At 43.6% G+C, this 12,364-nt stretch overlaps 1 protein-coding gene across 1 annotated transcript; it reads right to left on the bottom strand.

Annotated features, from left to right (window-relative positions):
- Positions 1 to 500: 500 nt before the first annotated feature.
- ANKRD1 (ankyrin repeat domain 1) lies at positions 501 to 9,934 on the bottom strand. Its single transcript, XM_052660764.1, has 9 exons — positions 9,795 to 9,934; positions 8,943 to 9,122; positions 7,913 to 8,050; positions 7,460 to 7,567; positions 5,888 to 5,986; positions 4,250 to 4,348; positions 4,044 to 4,142; positions 3,810 to 3,908; positions 501 to 1,333 (listed from the first exon to the last, which is right to left on the bottom strand). Exons 1-9 carry the CDS (start codon positions 9,819 to 9,821, stop codon positions 1,223 to 1,225), a joined length of 960 nt encoding a protein of 319 aa, XP_052516724.1. The 5' UTR covers positions 9,822 to 9,934; the 3' UTR covers positions 501 to 1,222.
- Positions 9,935 to 12,364: the final 2,430 nt, after the last annotated feature.

The raw sequence follows: 12,364 nt of genomic DNA on the forward strand, positions 1-12,364 counted from the left end.
GCTTACTGCAGATTGGTACCATGTATTTATTTCTGTGATCACATCCTTAATAGTCCTAGGAAGTCCTTGGGCAGCTTTGACACTAGTAGCTGGTGTCCACAATAATTGCTAAACCTCAGATTAGTTAAACCCCGGGGAGAACGTTTTAAGGAATCATTAACTTGTAGTAATCATTTTGCCCACCAGAGGTCCCTTTCTCCCCATCACTGGGGCCAAAAGAGCTTGAACTCCTGTGTATCTTCCTATTTTCACAGCCATGCTGCTCACTGAAGACTGGTATACCACCACTTCTGCATTGCCCAGGGGCTTGTCAGTAATGCAGAATCTCAGGCCCCACCCACACTGGAGGAATCAGAATCTGCATTTTAACAAGAGTCTCAGGTGATCTGTATACACATGAAATACTGCGAAGCACAGTTCTACAGAACATTCATAATCTGAAAAGCTTGGAAGACAAAACCCCATCTAAATGGCCCTTCCACCAGAACTAAAGAAGGAAGGAGGTTTAGAATCTGCTTTTATTATGAATATAAAATATACATACAACATAATACACATTTACACATTTACAATTTGCAGTTTCACTTTTTTGAGCACATTTGGTTCTGCACGGCCCAGTGGCCCATGTTCCTTCCACTTACCCTCAAGACATTCTCTTCACCTTGGTACATACTTGGTGAGAAATACCAGGCCCAGGCGTCAAATGGCCAGCTTTACTGTCTTCCCAGAATCACTCATTCTGTTTCCCCTTCTGCTGCTACAGGCTTTCCATGGCCTCAAACTTCAGCATTAAAAATGCAGGAGAAAAGAGGGCTGCAGTAATCCCCTTTGTCTTTCAAAATCACCTTGAAACATCTCACCTGAGTGAGGTGATACATCATAGGCATTGCTGGTTAACATAGTATAAGAACTACCTACGGGGAGGCTCTGACGTGTCACATACAAACGAAGCTTGTTCACCAAATGAATGATCACAAAGGATCTGAGTATCGGTGGTATCGCAGTAAATAAATACGTTAACTGGAATAAATACAAATAAATAGAGTGAGTTTCACTAAGGAAAATGTCAATGCCTACGTCCCTGTGCTCCAAACCTCATTAGGTGCCACTTTACAACAGGCTGATAAACAGAAGCTGGATTTCTCTATGAGTCGCTCTTTGGGGCAACGCCTTCCATGTGCTGGTAAAGAGCAGCCAATGGAATCGTCTGTCATCGCTTTTCTCAGAATGTTGCTATGCGAGAGGCTTTGTAGGAGTTCTCTTTGAGGCTGTCAAATATTGCTTTGGTTCCATTCTGCCAGTGTAGCACCAGATCCATCGGAGTCTTCCCAGCCTACGCGAAACAGAGCAGGGAATTTGACTTCCAGGTTGAAGACGTCTATAAGTTCACCTCCTGTGTGTGTGTGTGTGTGTGTATTTAATGAGGTAATGGATAGGTATATGTTACTGAGGTGTTTTATGTTTCCCACTATGATTTGCAGTTTATTTTCAAACCAGTCCTTTACTGTTTCTCACAGGAATGCTTTTGGCATTTCAGATTAGCAGATCAGCGGTGTTTGTTTTTTTTGCCCCACTGTGGGACTATCCCAGGTGTTGGTAAAAATCCCTAGTCCCTTGACACTAAATAGCAGGCTTAAGCCAAATCACTGTGAAATTCAAAAGATGCCTCTGTACTTATACAAGGTACTGCAGAATGGGCATGGAGAGGTAGCAGTGTCCACCTGGTCAAAATCCAGTTCCTGTCAGTTTGGAAAATGATTCCTGACTGATAAAAACTGGTAGGATATGAGCTGCTGCAACACCTTGGCTTAATTACACAGGTACCACTCCAGGGAGTAGGTTTTTCACAGCTGCTCAAAAGTTACACTGGGCTCTCCCAGGAAATTTATTTTTCTTGGAGATGATATCAATGATTTTTGAGACCAAAATTTTTTTACGTCTCAAGATATTTACAAAAATTAAAATTATGTCACCTCTCAATTCTTGCCTTTCAATTTGAGAAGTCCTAAAATTTTCCATCTCTATCTATTCAGAAGTCTCTCTTTATCCCAGAGATTGCAAACTGGCAGCACTGAGATGCAAATCAGTCTAGAGACCTGTTTGGGCCCAAACAGAGCTTAGATTTTTTAAAAAGTGGAATTAATTGGCAACAGTTGGAAATTAGGAAATTTCCCAATTGAATCTGTGATCTCTCTGAAGAAAACTGGAAGGCTTGGCCTCACGATATCCATGGTTTCATGGAGCAGGAAGGGACTGGATTAGGGAAGGACTGCTACTTATGTGCACAGAGCCTGCAGCCACCATAAAGTCATTTATGTGCTCTGCCTGCCCCCTAGGCGGATGTGAGTTAATGTCCCTGCAACCTTAATTTTGGACCCTCTCACCCTGTAGCATGTGCCGTGGGCAACACTTAGCAGCAGACGTGAAGACAGAGTTTGGGACAAGGATACGATAATGGTACAGTAGTGTAGTGTTTACAATTCCCTTCAAGATGGTGTCCAGTAACCTAGCAGTCTTTTTTGGAAATATCCATCCATTGGGTCAATGACATTTATAGTTCTAGAACCTTTATGCTGGAGTCTTACTGAAAATGCAGAGCTCTGAGACCTATTTGTATATTTAGGGCTATTTTTCCATGAATTCCTTAAACTCCTTTGTATTGAAATTTATCTCGTGATTCCCTGGCTATTTACACAGTCTCTCCAAATCTATATGTTTTGATCTCTGCCTGAAAAAAATTATATTTTCTGCAGCTTTGGGGGTTTTGTTGAATCTACTCTTTCCGATGGTTTAAATTATTTGATAAGATCAATCCCATATCAAGGATGAGGGGACCCTACTGTTAACACTTTCCCAACCCAAGCAGTCTCTATTTATTGCATTTATTTTGTTCCTGTCACCAAGACAGGTTTTTTTTTTTTTTGGAATGATGACGTATTCCTCTCAGTCTTATAGTAACACAGTAAGAGGAGGAAATGATTCACAGTAAAAGATGACTGGGTTTTTTTTTTTTTTTCCCTTTCTTTGTAAAGTGATTCTCCAAAAGCCTCTTTCAAATTACTTCTTCAGTACTTTACACTCATTCCTCCCAGTGGTATTTTTAACGCTTGTATTAGATGATGCTTGACTAGCAATTGGGACCATGAGGAAAATCTGGTTACATTCCCTGGCTTACAGATGAAGCTAAATTAACATGTACTTGTAAAAGGGATTTATACAAGCATTTTCTGGGCCTAAATATAAGAAACTATTTTGAGGGATGTGCAACTAAACCAAAGAGGAGAATGAATAGAAATTAGCTCAAAAATAAAGGCAAACGCATGGCTCCCTCTGTAAGAAAGTGGTAGCATTCACGCTGTTGTAAGAGGGGAAGGACTGTTCACAGTCACTCGGATTCAGTGTTGAATCATTTGAGTTCCTTGACCCTTGGCTGCACTGACCACTGTGGAATTTTCAAAAGCTTCAGGAATGGTGGGTGTCTTTATTCCTGACTATTCCGGCCTAGCTCAGCCAGGGATGGCCAAGGCAGACACTGCTTGTGTCTGTGAAGGTGGGTGGTTTGACCATCTTTTATTTTCAATACCAAATTTTAAAAGAATTCCTAAATGCTGTGTTAGGCATTACCCATCTCTGACTAGGTGACCTGAGTCCTTGCCAAGGTCAGCAATATCCTTATGGGAAGGAACGGAGCATTTAAATCATCAAAAGACCCCCGAAATGCTACCGTTGTGAGGCTATTTTCAAGTACGCGAGCCATACTTCTGTTCATTAGAAAGCCGGCAAACAAGGCCCCTTGCCCGAGTACTTACACAGTTCTTGACGTTGAGGTCGGCGCCATACGTAATCAGGAGTCGGATCATCTTGTACCGATTCAGCCTCACGGCATCATGCAAGGGAGTATCTCCTTCCTAGAGAACAGAGTGGACAGGCTAAAAGGTGGGCCTGAGGCCAGGAAGTGGGTCCCGAAAGGATGCCCAGCAGGGGTAGTGATCCCAATAAACGAGTGAAGGTTTTAGGAGGCCAAACTCTGCCGGCCTACTCACCCGATCTTTGGCGTTGAGGTCTGCCTCGCAGGCGATGAGATGCTCTGCGCACTCGTAGTGGCCAGTCCTCACCGCGACGTGCAGCGCGGTGCTGAGCAACTACGAAATGGAAGCGCCCGTTGGGTCCCTGGGCGTGAGGACAAAGGGTGTCCCAGGCCCCAACGCAGGTGTGAAGGGGAGGAGGGGAACGGGGGTGGGAGAACTACCTTATCGCGCGCACTGATTTTGGCGCCTTTGTTCAGCAACAGTTTTAAGACATCCAGGCTTCCTCCGCGGCTTGCCCAGTGGATTGCTGTGGATTCAAGCTATAAGAGGGAGGTAAAAGGACATGACTCAGTGGAAGAGGAACCTGGTCAGAGGAATTAGTTCTTGGTTTCTAAGACCTAGGAATACCAGGTTTGCTAGGGCATCTGTGATGGCACTGGGCTGTCCTGGTCTAGGTGGCCAGTTCTAACTATTGTAGTGCAAATCTCTTGCCAAATGTTTTGGCAGAAATGTGCGAACGCGAGTGTATGCTCTCCTGTGTATGTATCTGTGTGCATGTTTGCGTCATTAGGAGGTTCTCGATAAACCTAATCTTTTTAAGAGAGGATAAGAACTAAAACGTACTGAGAATTTCGTGGTGCCCACATGGTGCCACCTACTTCAGACGCATGGATGCTCCCAGCAGCATAGTGAAGTGGGCGTTCCTGCGCTCATTTTGCAAATGAGAAAAAGGAGCCTCCAAACTATACCAATTTTTTGCCCGAGGAAACACAGCTAGTAAGTGGCGGAAGAGTTATGCCAACCCACAGTGTGCCTGGAACGTTTAACCACTTTTGCCACATAAACTCAAAAGTTCTAGACAAATGTACGGATTTTTAAATTCTGGCAGAAAAGAAGTAGTTCCTTCCGAAAATATTCATCTTTTGGAAGAGACATGCCTCTTCCGGTGTCCCTATTGTCTTCCTCGTCTCTTCCCGGCTCTCTGCTGCTGTTTGCGCTGGCACGCCGTCATCTACCTCCGCTGTCTTCGTCTGTGGTTACTGCACTTAATCACACTAGAAAATCTGGTATATCCCTGGCCCTCCAAATATCATGCTCATGAATTTTTGTGTCTTTCCACGCAAACTTTATATTTTGTTTCTTTACTTGTTTTCCTGTGTGTGTATCTTCTGGGTTCAGCTTTAGCCAAATCCTTTGGGCTTTTCCAGTCCCTTTTCCACTCTGCTTGAAAAGTCAAATTGAGCTGTATTTAAATAAATAAAGCATTTTTTTCCCCCAGCTCAATCTTCATTTCATAGGATATGCTATATACTGGTCTGCATAGAAATCACAGTGGTTGAATTACTGAGATCTGAATAGCAGCTAACTTCCCATAGATGCAATTCATTTTGTGGGCAGTCTAGCCCCAAATCTCACTGATGGCAATCAGCATCTATCCAATAAGGTGTGCAGCTAGAGAATTCTGAGATGTTATTGGCAGCCAAGGGTCAGGAGCAGGTGGCCACGTATGATGGAAGGATAGGGATGCTGAAAGGCAGGAGTTGACTGTATTACTTCTCAGTAAGGCTACTGACTTGATAACGACCCAGGTCTTTGATGAGAATATTGAATTCTGTCCAACAGCTCTCACTTCCTTCTTTTCCCTGAAATACTCCTCTCCTTTTCAGTGTGTATGGAAAATACTTTCCACATGACCTATTTCCATCTCCCAACTTCCCTTTGTATGGAGAAATAAGCTTCTGCCTAGTTCTCTCAGATCAATCTTCAGTACAATTGGCCCCATTTTTCATTGTAGATTTTCTCAAGCTTCACAGAGTCTACTTACTTTGGCTCATTTCCAAACAAAGAGATATATTTACCATATCACGGAATTCGATCTGGGCTCCAGCTTCTATTAACTTCTCCACAATTGCCAAATGTCCTTCCAAGCATGCTCTGTGAAGAGCTGTCCGTTTATACTGTCAGAATAGAGATTTTAAAAAGAGTGAGAGAGAGCAATGCATATAAAACTGAGTATAAATCCTTTCTAAGAAATAGGAAGCTGGGGATTCTGATGACCTAGCTGATAGAAACTTGAGTTCTTCTTTATGAGTTAGAAATGTCAAATTTACCAAAATTATCGACCGGAACAATTATTCTGCAACTGAGATTTGCATCTCCTGCAATACACGTTTCTAAGTGATTAGAGGTCTTCGTCGAGGCACGTGGACTTAAAGATTCAAAACTACCCTTTCTTGTGTTTTGTGCCCTCACAATTTCTGTAGTATCTGCCATGCAGTTCAGGCCATTTCCTTCCTTTGGGACTGCTGTTAGGTTGAATATCAAAAAGTATTCATTTTTAAGATAACGGAAGACATTTTTCTTTCAGCTTCAGAAATGATTCCCCATTCCAGTTCTTAGGGGAAAGGAGTCAAAAAAGGATTAGTGATGTCTGATAAATTGGCTTCAAATAATGGATTAGTGGGCTTCCCAGGTGGCGTCCCTGGTGGCTCAGAGGGTAAAGAATCTGCCTGCAATTCAGGAGACCCAGGCTTGATCTCTGGGCCGAGAAGATCCTCTGGAGAAGGGAATGGAAACCCACTCCAGTATTCTTGTCTGGAGAATGCCATGGACAGAGGAACTGGCGGGCTACAGTCCACGGGGTCACAAAGAGTCAGACAGAACTGAGCAACTAACACTTTCACTTTCACTTCAGGTGGCTCAGTGGTAAAGAATCTGCCTGCCAATGCTGGAAACATAGGAGGCAGCAGATACCATATCTGCATCAGGAAGGGCCCCTGGAGAAGAAAACGGCAACCCACTCCAGGATTCTCGCCTGAAAAACCCCATGAACAGAGGAGCCTCGCAGACTACAGTCTGTGCAGTCGCAGAGTCGGGGACTACTGAGCTCACTCGCAGATGGATTAATAGGCTATTTGTGCTGGAACACTATCAGGCATTATTCCATCCCAATGCCCTCTCTTTTTAGATAAGGAAACGGAGGTCCAGAAAATGCAGATTGGCTGCCAAGAATCAAATAAGTGAGTACTGATAGAACCAACACATGAACTCCGGGCCAGAGATTCCCTGTGTAGAGCTGATATATTTGGGTCCAGTCAAAGCTAATGCTAACAATATATTTCTCCAGTCATGAGTGGTTGGTCCTGCCATACTAAAAGTCTGTCCCAAAGATCTCAAAATTAAAGGCAAACTGAAAAAGCAGTGGGAAGAAAATGAGAGTGCAAAAAAATAAAGCAATCCATAGCACTGATCCAGCATCTCTTTCTCTGGCCCACTGCACTCCCCTGTTATGCTACTGGCATATGTGGCAACAGCTGGGGAGACGGTTTCAGGTGGATTGATTTCTGGCACCAGACGGGCAAGCCTGCAGTAAAGCATAAGAAATACAAAATTAACAAGCTGGATTTTGCAGTGCTTTGTATAAGCCTTACCTCATCACAGACATCTGGATTGTTCTTGTCTGACAAGAATTTTTCTATTACTGGCAGTTTATTCTCCAGGGCAGCTTTCAGAAACCTAGGCACATCCACAGGTTCTGTCTAAAGTTTAAAAAAAAAAAAAAAAATAGCGTGAGAGTTACCATGGGCTTTCCAACATTCAGTCAAACCCTCCACAGATAGTTATCTCCTTGTAGCCTAAGGCCGAGGGTTTCCCTGGTGGCTCAAACAATAAAGAATCTGCCTGCAATACGAGAGACCCAGATTCAATATCTGGGTTGGGAAGATTCCCCTGAAGAAGGAAATGGCAACCCACTCCAGTATTCTTGCCCAGAGAATTCCATGGACAGAGGAGCCTGACAGGCAGACCATGGGGTTGCAGTCAGACATGGCTGAGCGACCAACTCCCCCCCCCTCCACGACACAAGGAAGCCAAGCAGTGCTTACCACAATTTCAGGCTCAGGTTCCTTCACAACTGGAACTTTTGTTTTCCTGTATTTTTTCCTTTTCTTCAGTTGAATGATTATTTCAAGATCGTCTAAATTTTCCAGTTTTGATCTTTGTTCTAGTTTTTTCTTCTTGAGCTAAAAAAGAAATCCATGTTTCAAAATATGGCGAGTTCTACTGACAAGCATTCTGGTTGTGTCAAAACAAAATCTGCAAGGTCTGAGCTCAGTATGTGAACAGTTTGAGCAAAAAGATTTAAAAAAATATTTATAATAAATCTTTGACTTGGACTTAGTGCTTTCTTATTAAGTATTTAGGGGTCAAATTTTTCAGCTAATTGCCTTTATCTTCACTTCCCTTGCTTGTAGCGCCAGCTTCTTGTTGAAGATAGAATCTAGTCTCTAAGTGATGATTTTGTAATTATTTCCATAAACAGACCCCAGATTTCTGTAGAATTTTTTTTTATCATGCTCATGAATTTTTTTAATTGAAAAGACTTTACTAATATGTTTCAAACTCTTAGATTTCAATGCCAGTGTCTTTTAGGTGGCTCACTGAGTGGGGCTCATGAAACAGACTGTCTGGGGACTACATCTGTGGTTAGTAAGTAATGAAAATTCACCCAGCAACACATTTTGTCAACACAGAAAGTTGCCACAGTCAAACAATGATCCATGAACCACAAACCACATTACTGAGAAAAAGAAGGCTCCCTTCCTTGGGATTAATTAGACAATATAAGACATCAGAAATTCACTGGACACTTTTCTCTTTCCAAGTCTCTCAGTCAAAACACAGTCGTAGACCATTCGGTGATTGATTCGGAATCCAGAGGTCATAGTCTTGCCAAAGAATTATTTTCTACAACCTGTTCCATAGAAGCTGCTTCTTTATAAGTTAGAAATTGATAAAGAAATACGTTTGGAATGGTTGCATTTATTTGGTTTCTCTCTCATCTCCCTCCTATCTGGCACCTTTGTCTACGCCATCCCCAACCTCCCACTAGTGAATTTCACAGAAGGCCCTTACCTCTGCCTCTCGCTGTTTCTCAGTTTTCCACTGTTGCTCCCCCAGGCTGACAAAGTGGGCCGGAAGTGTTTTCAGGTCTTCTTGCTTCTCTAGAGTGACAGCAGCTTCATATTCTCCATCTCTGAAGTCCTCAGGAAGGAACTCCCCAGCATCCCCACTGCCGTTCTTCTTCCCTGTAACCTACAAGGGAAGAAGGTGGCAGGGTCAGAATAGCAGAGTCTGTCCTGGGGTCCTTCTCCACAAAGGATGCTGCGGGAGTTCCCCTGGCCCTTCCTCCCTGCTGACAGTGGCCTCAGAGCAATGCACTCTCAGAGCTCAGGCTGTGATGCGCTGCCCCAGTGTTCCAGGAATACCTTCAGATACTTGTTCTCTTCTATTGGTTAAATCAAGGTTTAGGTTAGGTTGATATCTTTAAATCTGCTTTTAACCCACTTAATCACATTTCTCCTAAGAAAATCCCAACCTCTTCCCCCCACCTCCCCACCGAAGATTTTAAAATTCTTTCATTTTCAGTACTTTTGTTGATCCCTTGCCTTCCTATGGTTTCCAGATATATATTGTTGCAATAGAACTTCTCCCCTAAGGCATTTTGATTACTGTACATGATTCCACACTTCAGTGATAAAACCAAAGGAGAAGATAATAAATAGGGACTATGTAGAGAATTCATTACTGCCAGCTCCTTTTTTTTCTAATTTTACTTATTTCATCACATAAATCAACCATTTTCCATATATGACATTTTTCAGAATACCTGTGCATTATGCCTGGAAGAAAAGAGCATTTCAATTTTCAAATAAAAGTCAAGGCTGCACCATTTTTCACTGCATAAAAATAATGTGCTTTACATACCAGCTCTTCTACCTTCAGAACCATCATGTTGCCCCGAAGTTCGTCAGTCTGTTTTCCTCCTGAGGAATGAACCCTTGAGTTGCCCTGGGGAGTCCATCTGCTCCAGTGAGCTTATATAGCTAGAGCTGGGTGAGATAATCTTCCAACCTGGGAACCCAAGTAACACCCCTGCCCCCCTCCCTCCTGGGGCCAACTCAGAGGCAGGTGAATTTTTCATTTCAGACTCAGTGTCTGGGAAGCAGGAGAGGGAGGGGATGACAAGTAACCCCACTGAATATGTGAATCAGGAAGAAATGTGAGAGGGCCATTCCTTTGGCAGTGACCGCACCGCTCAGCAATGCAAGTCATCCTATTTATCAGGGAGCCAGAGGACAGCTGTCTGTTGACATTGCGCCACACCGCTGCTCCTTTTCCTTCTTTGTCAGCTTTCATATGACTAACCCTATCAAGAAAATGTAAATGGCCTGCGTATCACACCGCCAGTAATATCTTTCTGATAACCAGACTTATCAACACGTCACTTGGGGGAAGTGTTGCTTTAGGACATCCTATTCCCATGGGTAAACAGCCCGAGAGGAAAGGACCCAGGTCCTAGTGGCCCTTGTCTATATCTGTTTGGAATCCTCTGGAGTGATGTCGAGGGCTAAAAAGGCCCCATGACATGCCACCTTACCATCATTATAAGAAATTGAAAGCATTCAGTAATACACTTGTATTTTATGGTGTCACAGCCCATAATTAGCACATGACATGCTTACTGTCTTCTAAAACAGCATACTTGCTGGAACAATTTTTATTCAAAAAAGTTTCAAAATGTCCTGAGATAGTTTATGTGAGGCCGATTGTTAGTAACAGTATGACCTTGATCAGGTCATTGAGCCGCAGTTCTGTTGCTGTGGCGAAAAGACACCTGCAGGAGCTGGTGAGAACTGCAGGTCCCTGGGCCCCACTCCAGGACATTCTGTGTCAATTTATGGCTGAGTCCTAGGAGGCCGTGTTTTTCAAAGCACTTGGGTAATTCTGATGAAGGTTTGAGACAGGTTGCCAGAGGAACAAAGGGTTTGGGTTGAAGTGAAAAAAGACCTCTGTTCCTGGTTTCTCATCTCTGAAGTGTTAAATTATGTAAAACTGTTTACATCTCTTTACGGTCCAAGGAGAAACTAGAATTACTATCCCCAAAGCCATTTTAAAACTTTTTTTTTTTTTTCAGTGAAAGAAAGGAGGGGAGAGTGAGAGAAAGGGAGTGTGAATGGAGAAGTGTGTTCATCAGATGTTATGTTGACCTTCTGTGTCTATCACTCCCTCAAACGTACCCCACTCAGCACACATGTCTGCCAATCTCTTCTTTCCCCTGATCAGCCTGGGGGTGGTTTTGCTGAAATTTTCAGAATGACACATTGACACCCCCCACCTGCATCCCCACCAAAGTGCTGATGAAGAGGGACCCTCCCAATTACCTGGGTATCTGTTCTAGTCTCCTATCCTAAAAGGGGTTTTACATTAAAATGAAATTTCCCGGTGTTTTCTTTGAGGTGGAGACAGCTATGACCATTTTCACTGGTTCCTTTAAATAAGAAGTAGCCATTAAACTTTTCCTACCATTTCTTATCTTAGTCTCTTTGTTCCAGGCCTGACCCAAACTGAGGGGAGCCTTAGGAGATCTCCTTGAGGGAAGGGTCACGGGTTGTTGAAGCGTCTTGGATACTGAATCCCAGAGCTGTTAATGCCCTCAAAGTTCAAGCAAGGCCAGTGCTTCCATTCTGCAGAGAGGGCATGGAGGCACAGAAACGTGTCAAGTCACTGGCTGCAGACACACAGCTGGTTGCTGGATGCTAGGTTGAAGAGTTTGGATTCCATCCATCAGAAGCAGAGAATCACTGAGGCCAGAGCACATTTTCCGGAGTAGTTCAGACCTAGACCCACTCAGGGCCCAACCAAGACCTATTAAAAGGTCCTTCCGTGTTTCAGTTCAGTTCAGTTCAGTTCAGTCACTCAGTCGTGTCCCACTCTGCGACCCCATGAATCGCAGCACGCCAGGCCTCCCTGCCCATCACCAACTCCCGGAGTTCACTCAGACTCACGTCCATCGAGTCCGTGATGCCATCCAGCCATCTCATCCTCTGTCGTCCCCTTCTCCTCCTGCCCCCAATCCCCCCCAGCATCAGAGTCTTTTCCAATGAGTCAACTCTTTGTATGAGGTGGCCAAAGTACTGGAGTTTCAGTTTTAGCATCATTCCTTCCAAACAAATCCCAGTGTTTTGGACACCTCAAAAAAAAAAAAAAAAAAAAAGGGAAAGTGGGTGGGGTGGTACTCCAAGCTTATTTCTTCATCTCATTCAATTCTCCCCTCAAACCTGTGTGGTTTTATGAAGGAGAGTCCAATAGGCGTAAAGAAAACTGCAGAGGGTGACGTTTGAGGAAGGCTTGACCCGGCATCATCAGCTGAGTAAATTCTGCCTGCCTCTCCACTCACCGCTTCTGCCATTGATCCCACTGATCATCGTAAAACATGAGAGGATTTTGCTTTTCAAAAGAGATTCTAGATACACTTAGCTCCCTAACAATGGATC

Source organism: Budorcas taxicolor, chromosome 23 (assembly GCF_023091745.1).
Source record: "Budorcas taxicolor isolate Tak-1 chromosome 23, Takin1.1, whole genome shotgun sequence".
Lineage (NCBI taxonomy): Eukaryota > Metazoa > Chordata > Mammalia > Artiodactyla > Bovidae > Budorcas > Budorcas taxicolor.